Below are 20,736 nucleotides of genomic sequence, written 5' to 3'. Positions count from 1 at the left end.
CTCATCTCTGTTGGTGGCCCTGAGACATCGATGAAAATTCCATATTATCACCGCAAGGGCTAGTTTTATTCTCTATGATTATCACAACAGACTTCCAACAAAGTGGTACTCATCAACCACATGGGGGTGATGGACAGAGTTAGCCCTTGAAAAAAAGCTTCTGGGTTCAACAAGTTTCACGCTGACAAAAATAAACTTCTGATTTTAGAATTAGAATCGTAACTGGAGCACTCGTCGTTTGTACGGAAACTACGAGGGGGTGTTTTTCACGGCAAGCTCAGTTGTGACAAGCGGAATACAATTTGCCGGCGGCACAAGCATTTTTGCGCGATTGTTCATCTCGAGGAGACGTGCAACCATGAGCATCGGATTATAACCAACTAACCATTAATTAACTAACTATTTTACCAGCTAAGGCCCACTGAGCTATAATAGCTCTTTTTCAGAAGCGACCAGGCCACAAATGATAGCCCATTTAAGTGGCTTATTGTGTGTAAATTGATCGCAGCCAAATGCTCTAAATGCCTATTTCTGAATGTGGAGGGGAAAAGCCGGAGGCCCCGGAGAAATATCCACGCAACCACGGGGAGAGAGACACCGCAAACGCCAAATATACAACAGGGGTCAGGGTCGGGATCCAAGCCACGACCTCCTGCATACCGGGGGTGGTGGTTAACATTCCCCGGCTCACGGTCGGGGAGTTGAGAGTTCAGATCCCAGCCAGGGCTCGACACTCCTGAATCGTTGCGAACGACGCGGCGACACGGGGCGCAGGGAAGACAGGAAGAGACGTTTGCGAGCGGGCGCCGTTCCGCGCCGGCGTTACCATGCGCGCGTGCGCGGAACGGCCGGCACCGTTGCGGCAAGAGTCCCACCACGCTCGCGTCGGCAGCGGGGGCCGTGGCCCAGACGCCGGAACGCTCGCGCATTTATTATGGCCGACTCACAAAAGGCGCCGCCGCCGCGTCTCTCGCCACTTTTGTGTGTCACTCGAGCGGCCGAAATTACTGCAGCGATTGACGAGCCCGCGGTGACGTCGCCGCGGCGCGCGCCCGCTAGCACAAAAGCGCCGCTCGCTGATGGATGCGCTGGCCGCCGGCCTTCGTGTCATATCGCCGCCGCGCCGCGGCGATTCATTTAACCCTGTATCATCATCCCCGGCCGCCCCCCACGCCAGAGTCCCCCTCTCCGCCCTCCGCCAGCCCTCCCCCCCCCCCACGGCCCCCCCCCACCAACTTTGAGCCGGCTGAAAAAAACCTGAAGCCCCCCCCCCTCCCTCCCCCCCCCCTTCCACCCCCCCCACCCTCAGTTGAGACACCGGTGCCGGTATTGTGTGTCGCGCGGGGCACAAAGGCGGCCCATCCTCTCAGACTACGCTCGTCAGATTGTCATCTCTCGTGCCGATAACAGCCGGGGTGCGCCTTTCAGTGCGAGAAGTGGGGAGCGTCGCGGAGAGCGCGTCGGCACGGTCGCGTTACTTCGTCTGCAAGTCTGATTGTCATAGAGCGCGGGCGGCTGACATTGACGGTGCCCACGGCTGGAATGACAGCGCGCGTAACGCAATATTCTCGTGTAATGAGGCCTCCGTTCGAGGGCCGGTTTTTTTTCTTTCTCTTTCTGTCTCGCGATCTCTTCAGCTGCTGCTGCGGCGCCCCCCCCCACCCACCCACCCCCCCACCCCCCCCCCCCCACCGCGCCCCCCCCCCCCCCCCCACCGCCTCTCCCGCGCGGTTCCCGCACCTTCAATCGGCGTTTCGTTATAAGTGGCGTAATTGAATTGTAAAATATGGCCATTATAAAGCGGTCGTTCTTCATCGTTTTTTTCTTCCATCCGGACGTCAATACGAGGTCATGCGTCTTGACCCCCCCCCCCCCCCCCCCCCCGGGTTTGAAGACGCAGCTCGGAGAATTCATGCTGACGTTCTTGACAATAACCGCATGTAAGATGCCATCGGGCTCATCGATCTCACGCGGCTCGACGCACACGGGGCGCCCTCTTGTTTAACGGCTCTCGCGCTCCCGTGACGCCCGATGTCCGTCGCGGTGTTTACGTGGAGATGCTCCGCCCCGTGTCCGCGCACGTGTGAACCCGCTCGGGCGAGCGTTCCATTGCCCGTGCCAACCCGGTTATTTCTGCTTTGGATGCAAACTGAGGAAATCGCTGCACCGAGCCGCTTGTGCCACAGGCTTTGAATTGTACCTAAGTAAATATCACGATTAAAATGTGTTCTTATTTGCAAGGTGGACCTAGGTTGCTTTGTTATCTAAGAACAGTAATCGAATATGGTTGGAGACGATAAGATTGTTCCGTCGCCACGTACGAGCATCGTGCGGCGCCCGAGACCGCCACCCCCCCCATCCCTGCCGTCGTCCCTTCCGCTGCCTCCCGCACCCCGGGCTCCAGGCTCCTCGTCAGGTGGTACCGACCGGTGAAATACCCGGTCTGGGACCCGTGCACCGTGACCGTGAACTGAGGTGTTTACGAACGGATCGCAGCTTCTCAGCGATCGTGCGATATCGACACGGCTGTGAACCTGAACTTTTGAACTTCTTTCCGAAAGCACATAATCGCCGGCCCTTCTAAAGAGCGCCCGAGACGATGCACACGACGGTCAGGCCGCACGCGCTCACGTGCCACTAGCACCTCCGCGGCACGCCGCGTCGGTACGCGGTGCCGTTCTCCTGAATAGGGGGCCATCATGTGTGGGGGGATGCAGTGGCATAGTGGTTAGCGCACCGCACTGTGAAATCGGAGTCCTGAGTTGCATTCCTGGCCACGGCTAACATCAGTGGTGAGTGATAGCTGGACCGGTCATGGCCCCCCTTCACTCTGCCACATTGACCAATGTGGTGAAATATGGTTAAACAACCCCCGTGACTGATGTGACCTGGGCAGGCCTCTCACCTAGCATTGGATTGACTCGAGGATGAAACTGATTATTATCACTGCCGTTGTAATTCCAATAGAGAGCATACTCGTGCAGAGATTGCCTCCCATCTGTGTCTGCCATGAACTCGGAGCTCTAGCCCAGGTTTCGATTTGGCCGTCTGGCATGGCACGCATCGCCAACACGAATAGCAATGATTTATTTATTTGGTTGCCCAGAGAAACCTGATGGAGTGTCAAGATCGAGTATCAGGACGCGCGACACCTTCACCGCTGTCTCAAACTTTAGAATGATGAGGCTGACGTGCGTCTTACAAACGTGGCAATTGCCAGTGGCGGGCAGAGGAGAAGCAAAACTTTCCTCGAGAGGAGCGAATGTTCATTTGGCGATACTGAGCCCTGCCACGGTAATGTGGGATTTGACACTCCAGGCTACCGTGGAGTTGAGCGCGGTAGCCAATCGGCACTAGAGGTGACTCGCTGTCCCTGCGAGCTGCCATGAGTGACCGAGGGCACAGCCTGCTTCGCCGCAGCCTCTACAGCGGGGTCCTCGAAATACCGGGCGCCACGTTCCGGGGACGGTGCGGTGTCAGATTTAGCCACGGCCCGGTGGACTTTGTGCAGTCACTGGTAACCGGGCCGAGCCTCTCAAACCCCCCCCTTCCCCCTGAGAGAACCCGGTGTTATTTTGCGCCGTTACCTGGATGCGGACCTAGTTGACCCTCTGGTGCTGGCTCGTCCCTCTGATGCGGCGCTCCGCATCGCAACGATGCCGCGCTGGCAAACGCGCGCACCGGATGCGATTACGCGGCGCCTGTTGCAGTGGCGCGTTATGAAACGCACGTGCCGTAACGTCGCCGTTGATATAGAGCTGCGGCGCTCTAAATGTTGCCTCCTGCAAGGTGGGGCGGGGGGGGGGGGGCGCCTGACCCAGCGGGACCCCTGCGGCTGAACCAAACACCGGGGCTGCGCGCCCCCGTCTTTCCCATTCATCTGCTTCTTTAAAAATGCAAAGCAAAAACAAAATAAATCTTTGAGCGCACAATGGGAACCCGTTGCTTGAAGAGTCACGCGCCTCTGCCAAGTTAACCCGCTCCGCTGCGAGGCCAGGATTAATTTCGTTTGAATTGCGTGTACGACAGATTGCGCGTTATGATGGTTCAGCGAACGGAGTGTGTGGAATTGGGAGCAATGTGCGTTTGAGGTTATTTTTTTCCTCCCAATTTTGGCACCGTTATGTTTAACTTGCACCTCGGGGGGGGGGGGGGGGCCTTGCTGTAGATGAGGTTTTACCGTTGCGTTGGACGTCGCCCAGCTCCGAGAGATAAAGCGTTCCAAGCGTATCAGCCAACCGACACGCGGCGCGCCGCATTTGACGAGGTGTAGCGCAAGAGAGCGGGCGCCTTTGGATGTGTGGATTGTTGAACGCCTTTCGCATCGTGCGTAGCCAACCGTGATGATCGGAGGTGCGGTGAAGTGAGCCTCGGTGCCGTCACCTTCCCCACGCGCTGCGCCGTTGTGGACGCCGCCGACGCCGGGAGAAAGCACCGTTTATTGCTCTTGGTTTTTGACGTTTCGGACTGAGCCATGACCCGAACACACGTCGACCCCGATGTTGTTGATATGGCTGTCACTCATTCCCCATTCATTCAATCCGTTCATCATCATTTGTAGTCGTCAGTTTCGCTTTTACCGAATTCACGCGTCACAGATTTGCCCCATTGCTTCCTCTCATCTATTGTATTCACCTCATATCTATCCTTACATTCATATGTACCATTCAGAATTCTCCGTAAAGCACCTTGGTTGAGGCGCTATATGAATTACGTTAAGATAAGATGATCAATATAAATTTCAACTCATAACGTGCCACCGCACAGCAGTATTCGCTCGCTCTCAAAGAGAGAGAATAACTCAGGGGGCCAGAGACAAGCCGGAAGGCAGCCATGTGGTCAGCTCAAGGTCTGCGTTCCTCTGTATACGAAGGTGTTATCGACAGATGAATTCATGTTGACTTGTGCGAGTAAAACAGGCGCAATTGGAGAAAATCCACACATGCAAGGGGGAAACGCGCTATCCCACACAGACAGAACATGTGGAATCCACGTTTTTGCTGTTCTGCCTTGGAGCGAGCCAGGGTTACGGCAGCTCGACGCCTGGGTAGTCACGTTGTAGCAGGGTCTCTAACGTTCCTCTTTGAGCAGAGAGCACGCTTTGGCATTGTGTGCAGAGCATTGTCCATGTGGGCCATGGCTCGAATTCAACAGCAAGTTGGTGGGGCACTCTGAGTCGGAGCACATCTGCAAGTGGTGGGGGGTTGGGGCGGGGCATGAGGCTCTCGAGCAGCTGCACGAACATGAAGTCATTTGAAATCCCCGGCAAAAATCCCCATGTCTCGACCACCTTCCGTAAATATCACGCCTCTTTAACTCACGGTTTGCCGAGAAAGGCGTAGAGACGCGTAAGCCCGTGGCTAGACGGTGGCGATAGGCCCTGTTGGGTGCGGGTGCCCTTTCATCCTTCTCCCCCCGCCGCCCCGAACCTCGTCACGCCCCCTCCCTGCGCCACCTGTGAGCTACCGTGCACCCCGTCCCGGGACCGCGATGATGACACCTCCTCCTTCTCCTCCCCGCTGCTCTCGCGTCGTCACCGTCGCAACCGTAGCCAGAAGCCTGCTTCGTGCGTCCAGTACCACTGTGAAACTAAACTGTTTTCATTTGACCAGGTAAGGCCCACTGAGCTAGCGACCTGGCCCCAAAAGATGGCTCAACAAAGTGGCTTATCACGTGGAAATGTATAGCAGCCAAATACTCCAAATGCACGTCGATTCCAAATGTGGAGGGAAAATGCCGGAGGACCCGGAGAAAAATCCACGCGACCATGGAGAGAGCGAGACATGCCAACTCTAAATATACAGCAGGCGTCAGGGTCGGGATTAAACCCACAACATCCTGCATACTTGGCGAGGTAGTTAACATCTCATAGTCATCGCGGCACCCAAGAGCCCCCAGCTCAATTCTCCTGAATCATTCCCTCCGTGCCTGTGTACGTACAGTGCTGTTGTCAGTCCACTGCTGGATGATGGCTTCCTGCTCCGTGCTGGGCACGGGCGTATTTTAACCATGCTTCACCACGCTGGGGTCATTGTGAGTTGGTGGAGGAGAGCCTAGACGTGGTTCAACAATAGATTACGGTACGGCCCAACAATATATTTTACTGTCTGCTGGCCACAGCGTAGCCGCGTAGCAGCCTGTGACAGCCTGGCGTGCATCTTTGGTAAGTTCTTCAATCACTTGAACTTCCGGGTCATAGCATTGGTCGTTATAAAGTCGAAATCCCCATCAGGTGGTTAACTCGTCTCTTCACTCGGGCTGATTAAAATGATTACCACGGTGTGAGAAGTCCACGGTGGTTATTGGATTGTGAGGCTGGTTTGCCACCTGTCCTGGGGTCTGACCAGAACAATGTGGGAATTGGCATCTGTGCGGGTGGCAGAGATTGATTTGTGATGCGGTCTGGCACCAGGGGTGCCAGCATTGATTTCTGTGTTGGATTTCATGACATAGTCCTGCACAGTGTTGTTGATGGTAGAGACCTGCGCTGACGAAGAGATATGTCCGGGTGGGAAAGGTGGCGTCCCTGACTAGGATGTTGTTCCGGGTTGTTTATTTATTTTGGGTGATTTGCTTACCAATCCTTCACCTCGCACCCGTGTCGTTTTATATGTATTGTTGTAACTTTATGATCCACCCCTAATGGACATCTGGGAAAGAGAGCTTCAAAGCTCATCGGATTCTTCCAGGATACATAACGATTCTGTTTCTGGTTCAGCCCCACTTATAATTTTGAGATAGGGAGACACTTCGACTTCCCTGTCTACCAATGCCGCGGTAAAACTCGAGCCGTAGAAGACTCGCGGTGCTTGAACCGTGACTGGGCCGTCCCCGTGGGCGAGGCGCGGGGACCGTGGCTCGCACGGCCCCCTGGGGGAGCGTGGCTCGCACGGCCCCCTGGGGGCTAGGCCCCGCGCTCGTCCCCAGCACCCAGGGCCCTTGTGCGGACGTGCCCAGGGCCACTTACGGACCTGTGCATTCGCCCGCGGTGCCGAGAGCCGCGACGGTTCCTACGCAATGGGACGTGCCGCAGTTTGGAGTGCGGAAGGTGGCAGGATGTTGACTGCCTCGCCTGGTATGAAGGAGGTCGTGAGTTTGATGCCAACCCTGACGCCTGTTGTATATTCGGAGTTTGCGTGTTCTCCCCGTGGTCGCGTGGATTTTTCTTTGGGTCCTCCGGTTTTTCCCTCCACATTTAGAAACGTGCATTTAGAGCATTTGGCTGCGATAAATTTGCACATGTTAAGCCGTTTCATTGGGATATCGTTTGTGGCCAGGTCGCTTCTGAAAAAGAGCTACGTAGCTCAGTGGGCCTTACCTGGTAAAATAAAAAATAGTTTCATGTTTAAATAGTTTAACACCCGTTGTATGTACGTATGTGTGTATGTTGAACTTCTTTCGCATCGTACGTATCCAACCGCGCTAAACAGAGGTGCGGAGAAAAAACTGTTGGTATTACCGCGGTGTTGGTAGCAGGGTTATAATGTGCTGATTCAATCCAAGCAACATTGAACCTGAGGCACAGTTCCCACGTTACTTTTAATTATTTTCCTTATTTTAACATGTACACATGTGTTTGTTTTATTTATCCTGTTTGGAGCTTTATGCTTTCATTATGTGGTTAAACCCATTTCTCCTTTGACTAAGAGGCTCCTAAAGCGGTGATATAGCGGTAAGTTCATAAATTCGTGGTTGGAGTCCGGCCGGCCATCCTGGTTTTTATTTGTGTATCAACTGTTGAATACTCAGTGCCGTCTGCTTCACAGTGGACGTTCGGAAAGAGTAGGCCATTGTGCGGCGGGCCTCACGGTCCACATCTTCCAATTTAAAAAAAAACGACAGGAAAAATGACTGAATTGAGATGACACACAGCAACACGGCTCCCCTCCTGTCAAACTACCCCAGACTACGTCCTTGAAACTCGGCAGCGCCTTCCTTGGTGATTGCCCCACGCTGTCAGGGCCATCGCGCGAATCCCGAGCACCGCTGCACAATCGAATCGATGAGTTCATCTCGGTGTGAGACTTTGAGCGCAATGGGATAACAGAGTGGCTGCCTCGTGCCTCTGTGGTGCTGGCAGGGTCTTGCTTCATCCGCACGGATCAGCTGGACGGGGAGACGGACTGGAAGCTGAAGCTGGGCGTGACGTGCACGCAGCGCCTCCCAGCAGTGGCGGTAGGCCCGTCCTGCGAGTCTTCGCCCCAACCCCCAAACACCCCCGACCCCCATCTACCCACTCCCCCGCGCGTCCTGCCGATCGCCAGCACATGCCCACGCTCCGTGCCGCCCTTCCCACCGGACACGCTCAGGGTTGAGCCGACCCCGGCCTCCCGTCCTAACAAATGCAATCTCGAACTTGATGTGGCGCTTTCGTGACTGCAGGAATTACTCTTTGTTTTTTTTTCGGTAAAGTCACGTAGAAATAATAAAAGTAAAATAAAATTATATAATAGCATACGACGTTTCGATCGCAACACAAGCAATCATCATCAGGCAGAGGAAACACATAACCGCAGATATATATACAGACCTTAGGTAGGGGGAATTAACACAGATATACCAGGGGACACAGAGAGACGGAACATCACACTAAATCAAACAGGGTTTAGCAAAATTTGGAAACTATATAAAGCAACACAAACGGTCGGTTAAAACACAACGCATGGTTTGGTTGAATACGCTGTTTCAAAGATTGTTAAATTGTAAGTAAGTATTCTATCACTATCTTAAATTTCACACTTAACTTCAGCTGTTGTGCCTCTTAATGTAAAGCAACGGAGAGAACCTGCAGGGAGAATTGGCACTCCCTTGGCACAGAATAATCCACTGGTGGGCTTGAGAACTATTATTATTCTACTTTGAAAAGTTTTCGAGTTTATATCGCTTCTTATGGACACGTGTAGCCCTGGTGCTCCAAGTTGAATTCATAAACTCTGCTGCATCAATTATTAAGTTTGCATCTGGCGTGAGTGGAGGATTGTGCAGAGGCTCTTGTGTCAGGGGGACGCGGTAAATCCGCGTTGGGCAGCATCGCTGCGGCTGAATGCCGTCGCTTTCCGCTGCCGCTGCTGCTTATTCAGGACTTGGTGACGATCAGCGCGCACGTGTACGCGGAGAAGCCTCAGCTGGACATCCACAGCTTCACGGGGACCTTCACGCGGGTGAGTCCCGCGACGCCAAGGTCGTAGTCGCTATCGTAACAAAATAACCGACTGGTTGCTGACGGAGCGCCGCCCTCCGCTACGCCGAGGTGTTCTTGGAGCGCGCAGAAACATTTGAAACGGCGCTCCCTGCGGCAGCGGTGCCCTTTGCGGCACGGCATGACTCGGCACCCCGGCCTGCTCGTGGGCGTTAGTCTCCCGGTGGCGAGCGATGATTGCTGCTGCTGCGTGTGTAATTCCCGTTGAGTAAGTTTTTTTTTTTCAATTTGGACCGCGGCGCCGGCACACAGAATCAGAATGATAATTATTTATGCTGGAGGAATCCGATGAGCTATAAAGCACTTCTTCACAGATGTCCAGTAGGGGCACTGGGTCAGAACGTTACAACAACAAATGACGCAAAATAAACGGCCTTCTCATGCAAATTACGTGACGGGATGTTTGCAGCGGACGGCGTGGAGTAGTTGACGGTTATTACACCGCAGTATTAGCCCCGGGTGGCCCACCGGTTTCGAACCGCGAACCTCTGCAACGAGCGACAACGAGGGCAACGTCACCTCCTCCCCCACCCCCCGCTACTGAACACGAGTCAACGGTTGGAGCGTGACGCCGATTCTTAGATTCAAAATGAAACGATTATACTCTTGGTGCATTGATTGCTGAATGCATATTACTACAATCACCGTCTACGCAGGTTCACACCGCCATCCGTGTTGCTACGCAGGTTCACACCGCCATCCATGTTGCTATACACTCCTCGTGCACCACAATTAAAACGCGATGATTTGTCCTCGAGTCGAATCTTGTCGCTCGATCGTTACCGTCCATCAAACCGCAGAGGAGTAAATCACCGCATTTCTCGTGCTTGTTCTAGGGGGGCCAATTCCAGCGCCGGGGAGACAAATCCGGCTGGGTGGGGGGAATGGGGAGGGGGGGTGGGGACGAGAGAGGGTGGCGGGGGCGGGTGTCATACCGGCCGCACCGATACCTCGCGACGTGGCCGGCCTCTGAATGAGCACGTGATTTTGCGCCCTCCCCTCGCGCGGCCTCGCATGATGAGCGAGGGGTGTCGCCCTGCTGTCTGTGCTCGAGTGCAGGAGGACGTGAACCCCACCATATCCGAGAGCCTGAGCATCGAGAACACGCTGTGGGCCAGCACCGTCGTGGCGTCGGGTGCGTGGATACGGCGCTCTGCTCGCGCCTGTTTAGTGACCGTCCGCGTACCCATGCCAGGCGCGGCTCCTTGGGTTTACCGACGTCTCCCTGGGAGTCCGGATCACCGAAATGCACGAAGCGAAGCGTTTTACTTTGTTTCGTATCACTCGACAAACGGCAGAGCCACAGGCCACGTTGTGGTTTGGCCTGGAAAGTGACACCATTTTCACCTGATGTCTTTCAAGGGTCAATCTGTTTTGTTATATATGGACCACACGCCAACTCTTTAACACTGCCATCGTGCTCACTCTGAACCCTAGAGAGGCCTGTTTCCGTCCTTAAACAAATCAGCGAGTGGTCATGCACAAGCACAAACAGTTTAAAACCTTCGCCAATAACAATAATGCTTAAAAGTTAAATATATTATAGACGAGGTTTCGGGCAACGGCCCTTCTCCATCGCACATAGATCTACTTGCCGTGCATTGCATAATGATGACGACGACGCGAGTGAAAGTGCGAGAGAGTAAAGAGGCATCGCCACGTGTGGCCCGGGCTGCAGGGACCGTGGTGGGCGTCGTCATCTACACCGGCAAGGAGACGCGCAGCGTCATGAACACCTCCCACCCCAAGAACAAGGTGAGGGCCCACGGGACCGCTCGCCCCTCTCCGCTCACCCCTCTCCCCTCTCCCCTCTCCGCTCACCCCTCACCCCTCTCCGCTCACCCCTCTTCGCTCGGCCCTCTTCGCTCGTCCCTCTCCGCTCGCCCCTCTCCACTCGTCCCTCTCCACTCGTCCCTCTCCCCTCGCCCCTCACCCCTCTCCGCTCACCCCTCTCTGCTCACCCCTCACCCCTCTCCGCTCACCCCTCTCCGCTCGCCCCTCTCTGCTCACCCCTCTCCACTCGTCCCTCTCCACTCGTCCCTCTCCACTCGTCCCTCACCCCTCACCCCTCTCCGCTCACCCCTCTCTGCTCACCCCTCTCTGCTCACCCCTCACCCCTCTCCGCTCGCCCCTCTCCGCTCGCCCCTCTCCGCTCACCCCTCTCCGCTCACCCCTCTCCGCTCGTCCCTCTCCACTCGCCCCTCTCCACTCGCCCCTCTCCACTCGTCCCTCTCCACTCGTCCCTCACCCCTCTCCCCTCACCCCTTTCCACCGCTGGCCCCTTGCCGCTCCCCCGCAGGTGGGGCTGCTCGACCTGGAGCTGAACCGTCTCACCAAGGTGCTGTTCCTCGCCGTGCTCGTGCTCTCCGTGGTCATGGTGGCGCTCAAGGGCTTTGACGGGCCCTGGTACCGCTACCTCGCTCGCTTCGTGCTGCTCTTCTCCTACATCATTCCCATCAGGTGCCCACCCAACGTGTCCCCGTGTTGACTGCGCTCACACCTAACACACCCCTGTGTTATTTACACTCACACCTAACACACCCCTGTGTTATTTACACTCACACCTAACACACCCCTGTGTTATTTACACTCACACCTGACTCATCCCCGTGTCAGTGCCGCACACACTGAACCCTGACTGCCGTGCATGTGTGTGTCTGTGTGTGTCTGTGTGTGTGTCTGTGTGGCTCTACATGCCTGTGTCCTCCTGTGTACTCCCCGTGTGTACCCCTGTGTGCTGGACTCTGCCTGTACGTGTCTGCGTGCCTGCGCTTGTGCGTGCGCGCCCGAGTAGGGAGCGGTAGCGTAGCAGACAGCGCACTGCACTAGAAACCTCGCCACCCGAGTTCGATTCCCTGCTTACTGCCGGCATCGGTGACAAACATCTGAACTGGTCCTGGGCCTCCCCTAGATAGACTCATCCTTAAATGAGCACCTGGTGCGGTGTGTAAACATCAGCATTGGAGAGACAAAGGTGTTCGGGCGTGGTGTTGACCATTCACCCCCTCGTGTGCCGTGCCAACCTTAATAGGTGCTCTCTACCGGCACTTTCCCCAACAGTCTTTTGGGAGTCTGTGGGGGGGGGGGGGGTCTTTGTGTGTCTGTGTGTCTGTTGCAATTCGTTCGCACCCTACGTAGCCAAGCGTGTTAATCGGAGGTGCGTTCGTGTGCATGCAGCCTGCGTGTGAACCTGGACATGGGCAAGGCCGCCTACGGGTGGATGATCATGCGCGACGACAACATCCCCGGCACCGTGGTGCGCACCAGCACCATTCCCGAGGAGCTGGGCCGCATCGTCTACCTGCTCACCGACAAGACCGGTCAGCGCCCCTCCCCTCTCCTCCTCCTCCCCCCTCCCTCCCTTGTCAGGAACACATGCTGCCTGGGATTTTTTGTTGTTGTAGCCGGAAGCCTTATTTCTTTCAATTTTTTTTTCGGCTTCCCTGCTGCTAGTTCCATCCATTGGAGCCGTTCCTATTAAGGCCATTATGGCTAACGAACGACTTGGCTTGCGGAGGGCAGTAGCCCTCTCGGTGCGCGCTACGGCGGTGTTTGTCTGGATGTAATTACGTTAGACCTGGTCAACTGAGATGGCCGTGAGCTAAGGTTTGGGCCTAACCCATGGCTGTCGTCCCCTCTCTAATCACGTGCCAGTGAACCCATTAGCCCGGGTGGCTAGGAGATGTTAACTCCCTCGCTTGGTATACAGGGGGTCGTGGGTTCGATCCCAACCTTGAAGACCCCTGTATATTTGGAGTTTGCGTATTCTCCCCGTGGTCACGTGGATTTTTCTCTGGGTCCTCCGGTTTTTCCCTTTTTCTCTCCACATTTATAAACATGCATTTAGAGTATTTTGCTGTTATAATTTCCACGTGGTAAGCCACTTCATTGAGCTATCATTTGTGGCCAAGTCACTTAAAAAAAAGAGCCACGTGGCACAGTGGACATTCCAGTAAAACCTTGGATTGCGAGTAACTTGGTCTGCGAGTGTTTTGCAAGACGAGCAAATTTTTAAAATAAATATTAATTTGATAAACGAGCTAGGTCTTGCAATACGGGTAGTGTACGTATACGCTTTGTCTGCCGAGCGTCATGTGATCACAACTGATATACGAGTACTTTGATATGCGAGTGCTTTGGATTACTAACACGTTTCTGGAACGAATTCTGCTCGCAATCCAAGGTTTTACTGTACCTGGTAAAATAAAAATTAGTTTGTGTAGCCTCATCTTGTCCCATCCATAACGGCTCCCTCCTCTCTCTCTCTCTCCTGTCCTCTTTCCTACCCGAGTGTCTGACCCCGGCTGCCCTTTCGTGCCCCCACTCCCCACCGCACACCTTCATTGAGCAGGGATCTCGGCGCAGCCATGGGGGGGTGGGGGGGGGAGCAGGTCGGGACCGGAGCCGATAACCACGCCGGGTGAAGCAGCGGTTTTATTGGGCCCTGTTTAATTATAAGCCACGACACCTTTGCTAAGTTTGGTCATTTGGTGCTGATCTCATTGTTGTGGTGACCCTGCGATAATACCACAGGCCCTGCGATCGGCCCAGTCAAACCGCGCCACCACTGAGACCCTGTAGAACCCGTGTTCTGGGAGCACGGCTCCGACTCGCTTGTGCTGTCACCGGCGCCATCTTCAACATCCTTCATGAGAATTCCGCAGCAACTTCAGTGGTAGCGGCGGTGTGGCCACGGGGGAGCGCTGACGCCATGGAAACGAGGCTTTTATGACATCCATTACAGTCCCAATGATTTCAATCCCATTGATTACAATCCCGTGCTTCCTCCCCAGGGACCCTGACGCAGAACGAGATGGTGTTCAAGCGCCTGCACCTGGGCACCGTCTCGTACGGCACCGACTCGATGGACGAGATCCAGAGCCACCTCTTCAGCTCCTACACCCAGGTGAGGGAGTCGTACCGCGCCGAGAGCCGGTGCCCCACGGGGGGGCTGTCGGCACGCAGCTCCGGGCGCCGGCGACGTAGCGGCTAGACGCTCGTGGCTGGGCTCGTGGCCCCGCAGCAAAAACATCCCCCTCGGGGTTCGATTTCCCGACTCGGGCGCCACGTTTTTGTTGTTTGGGTTCGAGCACGTGAATATAAATGTGTCGTGAAACAAATGTATTTTTTTTTTTTACTATTTGTTATTTTACCAGGTAAGGCCCACTGAGCAATGTAGCTCCTTTTTCAGAAGCGACCTGGCTACCACTAACGATAGCCCAATGAAGAGGCTTACCACGTAGAAATCCATCGCAGCCAAATACTCTCAACACTTGTTGACTCTAAATGTGCAGGGAAAAACCAGAAGACCCGGAGAAAAATCGACGCAACCACAGGAAGAACATGGCGAGGTAGTTAACATCTCGCCACCACGGCTCGAAACCCGCCACCACCCCGACAGTCGGTTGGCAAGGTTTGTCACGTAGACAAAACGTGCCAATTCGTTGCTCGTTGAGCACACCGGTGTGTTGGAGAGTAAACCCACAACATTAACGCCTGTGTCGAGTTTGTATGTTCTCTGTCCCCCTGTTCTGCATGGGTTTCCTCGGGGTTCCTCTGTTTCCTCCCATAGCTAAAATAAATACACGCAAGGGAAATGCTGCTGGCCGAACATCCCATTGCTGAAATTTCACTTACTCTTTGGTTCTATTCGGTAAAGTCATGTAGGTAAAAAATAAAACAACAAAAATCATGACGTTTCGGCCACAACACAAGCGGCCTTCATCAGGTGAAGGGATCAGGCTGTCTCGAGGACGCTTGTGTTGTGGCCGAAACGTCGTGATTTTTGTTGTTTTATTTTTTACCTACGTGACTTTACCGAATAGAACCAAAGAGTATGGATCCTTGCAGTCACGAAAGCTTCAAATCTAGAAATTTCACTTGTCATTTACTCAATTGGATTACACACAGCAGCAGCAGCAACATTGCCCCCTACTGCAAATGCTTAGCACGATGCCATGGAAATTAATCTTGAGACTCAGTATAGCTTGCCTGGGTAAACAGGTGTAGTAATATAAATAACAAATCTGCACTGCGGTGACCTCCTGCTTGTGACAGGTGTAGAGGCAGTGTATTGTTATGGTAAGCATTACCCACAGTGCCTTGCTGTTCTTATTGCATTATCGTTATTTTATTTAGAATATGATAATCGTCAACCATGATTTATCCACCAATTAAACGATCTCTGTCACAGATATCGTTTAAACTGTCACAGATATCGTTTAATCTGTCACAGATATCATTTAATCTGTCACAGATATCGTTTAATCTGTCATAGATATCGTTAAATTGGTCGGCGTTTAGCTTTTCCGTAGCTGAGCCAGCCTAGAAGTTGAGCTCTCCAGTGGACCGTGTTGCAGTGCCCCCTTCTGTCCACCGCGTAGCCCCCCAGTCCCGGGACAGTCGGTTCTGTGCGCTGTGCTTGTCCGTTGGAACTCTGTGCTCCTCCTGTGAGGTACAGGCATATTGTGGGTGCTTTCTTCACTTACCACGGGTACACGCTCAGTGGGGGACATCCATATGGCATCTGTTTTACGAGAGAAACAAATGAAAGGTTAAGAAGCCACCGAGGACTGCGTTGCAGATGGCGCCCGCCACGTGCGGTGCCAGCAAAGGCTTCAACGGAACGTCCCGAAAGGGAGATTGCCGAGCAGTTCGAATGATCTCACGGCTTCGGATCGCCGTGAGAAAAGGTGTCGACCTCTCGGTTTGGCGACCGGGGGCCGTGCGGCAGGCGCCCCCTCGACCGCCCTCGCTCACTCGCCCCTGGCGAGCGTCCATCGCCCGGCAACCGATTCCGATTTGGAGCTTGCTCGTCGTTGCGGCTCCAAGCGTTGTTCGATAACCTCCGTTAGAAGCAAACTTTACTCGTCCGTTGGTAGCAGATGAGTATTTGTCGGGGGCCGAGGGGTCCGGGGCTTGGAGAGGTGCGGGGGGGGCGGTAAGGCACCGCTGTCTATTAGACTTGGGCTTGGTAATGGCCACAGCGCTCACTCTATTTCTATCGACGTGCACGCAGCGCTTTCATCCCCGGGTTTCTTTTTATTTATTTTCCACCAATGCCGGCCGGCCGACCCCCGATCGCGGCACCGCCATTTACCCAGGGGGGGCCCGCAGAGGCACCCGGTGAGAGCCCCTTAACCCGTTCCGCCTCCCTAACACGCCCCAAATTGGCGGGCGTTTGCCGCGCGCCTCCGACGCCGCTTAGTCACCGGCGGTGTCGCCGCAAGAGCCGCCGGCCCGGCACATCGATCGCCGCGGTCCGCGCGGCGGCGCCCGCGCTCGATCATCCGCGAGCGTCCGGCAGGCACACGTGCGTATCGACGTATTCCTCACGCCTGTCTCCCGGCCTGAGGATTTTATTACCGCTGCGCGCTGGGTGTGACAGCTTTCCAAAGCTGATCGTTAGTCGCATTGATCGCGAGCGCAGCGGTAATGTGTAAAATAGTGGCTTTTTATTTTCTTGAGAGCCGTGCGGTTTTGTTCTTTTTTCTTCTTGTTGTGCTCCTTTTGGATCGCCCCGAATTGCCGGGTTGGTTATTGTTGCCATCCCAGCGTGCGTGTGTGTGCGTGTTCCCTGCCGCTCTGCCTGTCGAGCGCCCCTAACTTGAAGGCCGTTAGGAGAGTCACGGATAATTTTTTGGGAGGTGGAAATGAAGTCTCGTGAAGATCGATACATTTAAACGTGTTCGGCTGTGTTCCCTCATAAATCGCCGCGGAGGTGAAGCCGACGGTGACGCCGCGTCGGTGCCTCGAGGGAGAGCCGGACCCAAACCGCACCTCCAGCCAGAAGCGGTCGTTTGGGGCTAGCGGCGGAGAGACAAAGGAACAAAATGCATGAATCGCATCGTTGGCCGTGTTAATAATATCTCGCTGAAAAAATGCCACTGATAATGCAAAAATGCGACAGAATTCAGCGGTAACACTGTGCGGCGTGCAGCCTTAAGAGGTGAAAGAATGTTTAAGGTTGACGTTTCAGGCAATAGCGATTCTTCACAGCACACATTGTTCAGTTGTTCTCTGTCGTAACAATGGTCTCATAGAAATTACATCTTTTATTGAGTTGTGTTCTTAAGGGGGGTCTGACACGATTGGTGACCGGGCAAATTTATTAAAGGGGATGTAAAAAAAAAAATAGCGATAAATTGTGAGCGTCCGATGATGTCACAACACGTGGAGTCTATTCCACGACGTCACGTGTTGTGTGACACCATGCCGTTGTCCGGCTCATTACCAGCCGTGATCAATCCACCGCTGGATGAATGCCTCCCCAATGAAATAATCAATGCTCGCGTACACAGTTCGATGCGCGAGTGTACTCACTGATTGAAATCCACGTCATGTCCATGAATCACCAGCGAGCGCCCCACTCGGTGAGGACATCGGAGTGGGAGCCACAGCGAGGAGGCGTCACACCCACAGTTAATCACTCGTCTGTCGGTGTGACTGCACAGGCTCGCGAACCGAGATCCACGTGCTCGTCCCTCCCAATCAACGGAGCGCCCCCTAGAGCCGGGCTTCTCAAGCTGTCTGAGCCGAGCTCCCTCTCTTGTAGCCCGTGTGGTGACTGCACTAAAATCCATTGCAGAGTACAGTCACTTTTACGTCTTACGTGGCCTTTTGCAGCCGATGGTCTCGTTTAAGAGATAGGTACTCGGCAAACTACTCACTCGTCTAGACAGATGGCAGTCTAGAGGTTGTGGTAAGATCGACCCTTTGAGGATACGGTGTCACTCTGGGCCATTTCCCCATCGGCCACTCGCGGTCGTTCTGTGCGCGTGGAGCCACAAGAGGGAAAAGCTTCCTTCTTCGTCCGGGGTCGGCAGTGGGGTGGCTTGCTTGAAATCCAATCGGTAAATGAAACGCGCGCACGCTCCACGTTGTACGACTGCGTTGCCGGTGAATGGGTTAAAGGGTAAAAGATGGCCGTGACGGAGCGGTAACAGCCGGCTGTGACCAAGGGCACGGCGTTCAAAATTACTCCGGCCTTTCCGCGCGCACTTTGAGCAAAATAATCAAAGCCAATTATGGCGGCCTTGTCGTTACACCGCGCGCTCAACTGAACTAAGCGCTGCCCCCATTTTTCTGCGCGACTCCGCTAAGTGGCGCCCGCGCACGCCGAGCGCCCTGCTAATGTTGTGATCTAGTGGCCGGCGGTGACCCCCGGGTGGCTCTCTGTCTTCCCTGTCACGATCGTGCATTTTCACCGGCGCTCACCGACCGACCGACCGACCGTCGCGCCGAGCGGCCGCCCGTCTATCGGCCGAGCTGCACCAGCGGATGATTGATGGAGTGACTCCGTGGCCCCGGGTTGCTGGGTCTCGACGCTCGTTCGTTCACTACGGAGCTCTCTCGCCGCCACGTTCGTCCAAGGACGGCCGGAGCACGGAAGTGCTGGTAGTGAGCGCCTCGCCACCCTGCGCTCAGCTGCACACTTGGGCAGAGCGAACCCAGTGCTCGCACTAATCAGCTGCCAGGAACAATTGCCACTGGCGTTGTTCACCCTGGTTACGAACTGAAAACGCGAATCCAGAAGTGTAGTGCAGTGCGATAACTGCTGTTCCAACAGCCGTTCGACACGAAGCGACGTCACCAGGGCGCTTGTGTCGGGCGAAGTGCACCTTGAGAACCATGTGAAGTGGCGAAGGCCCGCTGCTGGCGGGAGGTGACGGGGCAGAGCCAGGTGCTATGGGTTGACTGATTGCTCGCCAAAGATAAAGACACACACTGGGATCCCCCATCTTTCCATGTAGGCTCTTGAGAGAGGTGTTGTTTGTGAGTACCCATTAAGGCTTCGCGAGGCACGCATTGAGCGAACAAGGGGACGATGCAGCTAGCACAGCATGCCATGCCCCAGACATCGTTGTTTTCCAACAGCGTCCAGGTTCTCATTGTGCACAAAGTTGGCCGAGGGGAAGTCACGGGTAGCTTCGGTGACCAATTTTCCTTGTTGTGCGTGGCCTGCGGTGACATTTCGATTATTTTGCTGCTATAAATTTCGAAATGATAAGCCACTTTGTGGAGCTATCATTTGTGGCCGGGTTGCTTTTGCAAAATGAATTAATACCTCAGTGGGCTTTGTCTGGTAGGATGGGGATGGTTTAATTTTGTTTTTTGTGTAATTTGTTGACCATTCTTGTACTTGGCACTCCTGTCGTGTTTTAATATTATTGTTGTTGTTGTAAAGTTTTTACCCACCCCTACTGGACATTTGCGAAAAAGAGCTTGATAGCTCATAGAATTCCTCCAGTATAAATAAATATTCTGATTCTGATATGATTCACTGGAATTGTGTCACAGTGCGACGATTACCACTTGGTACCAGCCATCGGTAATCCATTTAGCTCCTGAACCTCATCAGCCCATCTCCTCTCCAGCCCGTGCCGCTCGCCCACACACTCGCACACCGGCCCATCTCTAGCCTGTGCCGTGCCCGTTTAGCCCCCGTATAGCCTGCACAGACTGTCGGGGCAAATGCTGTTAGCGAGCACCTATGAAGGTTAGCACAGCACACGAGGGGGTGGGTTGCCAGCACCACACCCGACCGCCTTTGTCTCCCTAGTGGCGATGTTTACACACCACACCAGATATTCATTTGTAGCTGAATCGACCTAGGGGAGGCCCAGGACGGGTTCAGATAATTGTCACTGGTGTTGGCCATGAGCGGGAATCGAAATGGGGTCGCCGGGTTCGTCGTGCAGTGTGCTAAACACTACACGACCGCTCCCCACTGCACAATATTCTCACACACACACACACTGTGGTGTAATGGCTTATTGTGTTGTGGTGACCCAGACCTTCCTTGCAAGTGAGACTCTACCCTGGCCTCTGGTGTTCTCACCCGATCACACCAAATAGGGTGCTCGCCCGGTCAACACTCGGTCACCTTGAACCCGTTGCGGGCGTCCTTGCCGCGCCGCCCGCACACGCGCCCACACACGCGAGTTGTGACCGCGCGTCGTTGCCCCCGTCCGGTGCAGGCCCCGTCGGGCCCGGCTCCGGGAGCGGCCCCGAAGTCCGGCGGCGCGGGCGCGCCCAAGGTGCGGCGCACCGTGGTGAGCCGTGTGCACGAGGCGGTGAAGGCGGTGGCGCTGTGCCACAACGTGACGCCCGTGTACGAGCGGCACGGGACCGCCGGGGGGGCCGCGCCCGCCGAGCCCGAGGACGCGGAGGCCGACCAGGACCTGAGCGACGACAACCGCGCCTACCAGGCCTCGAGCCCCGACGAGGTGAGCCTCTGCCGCCCCCGCTGCCGCTGCTCCTCTACGTGGCCCGACGGAGCGCGACGCGTGTTTGCCTGTAATACGGTCTGAACCTCCCGGAACGCGTGTTGTTTGCACGATGCGAATTGGATGTATGACGCGATGAATGTGTTGGAGGACACCTTTTTTTATAACGTGCGTGCAAATTGGATACAACGCGATCGGGTGAACGGAAGTACGTCCCGCGCGAGTAGGAATAAGCGGTTGTTGTACGGCTGCCTCGGCGTAGCGTCGCACGAGGCGGCGGGATGCTGCTGGATGCTTCTAGATGCTACC

General features: G+C 54.9%; 1 protein-coding gene across 4 annotated transcripts in view; it reads left to right on the top strand.

Moving 5' to 3' along the window:
* The window catches only part of ATP9B (ATPase phospholipid transporting 9B (putative)), a 124,382-nt gene that overhangs the window by 45,782 nt on the left and 57,864 nt on the right, over positions 1–20,736 (top strand). For all 4 annotated transcript variants that reach the window (XM_032971315.2, XM_032971314.2, XM_032971312.2 and 1 more), the window contains 8 exons: positions 8,081–8,175; positions 9,081–9,161; positions 10,259–10,334; positions 10,878–10,954; positions 11,499–11,659; positions 12,377–12,519; positions 13,993–14,105; positions 20,179–20,427. In XM_032971315.2, coding sequence (XP_032827206.1) covers positions 8,081–8,175; positions 9,081–9,161; positions 10,259–10,334; positions 10,878–10,954; positions 11,499–11,659; positions 12,377–12,519; positions 13,993–14,105; positions 20,179–20,427 — 995 coding nt within the window. The remainder of the gene's footprint in view (positions 1–8,080; positions 8,176–9,080; positions 9,162–10,258; positions 10,335–10,877; positions 10,955–11,498; positions 11,660–12,376; positions 12,520–13,992; positions 14,106–20,178; positions 20,428–20,736) is intronic.

Source organism: Petromyzon marinus, chromosome 45, assembly GCF_048934315.1.
Source record: "Petromyzon marinus isolate PM22_M1 ecotype Great Lakes invasive population chromosome 45, UKy_Petmar_22M1.pri1.0, whole genome shotgun sequence".
Classification (NCBI taxonomy): domain Eukaryota; kingdom Metazoa; phylum Chordata; class Hyperoartia; order Petromyzontiformes; family Petromyzontidae; genus Petromyzon; species Petromyzon marinus.
Note: the sequence above shows the minus strand (reverse complement) of the source record. Positions and strands in the feature narration are given on the sequence as shown.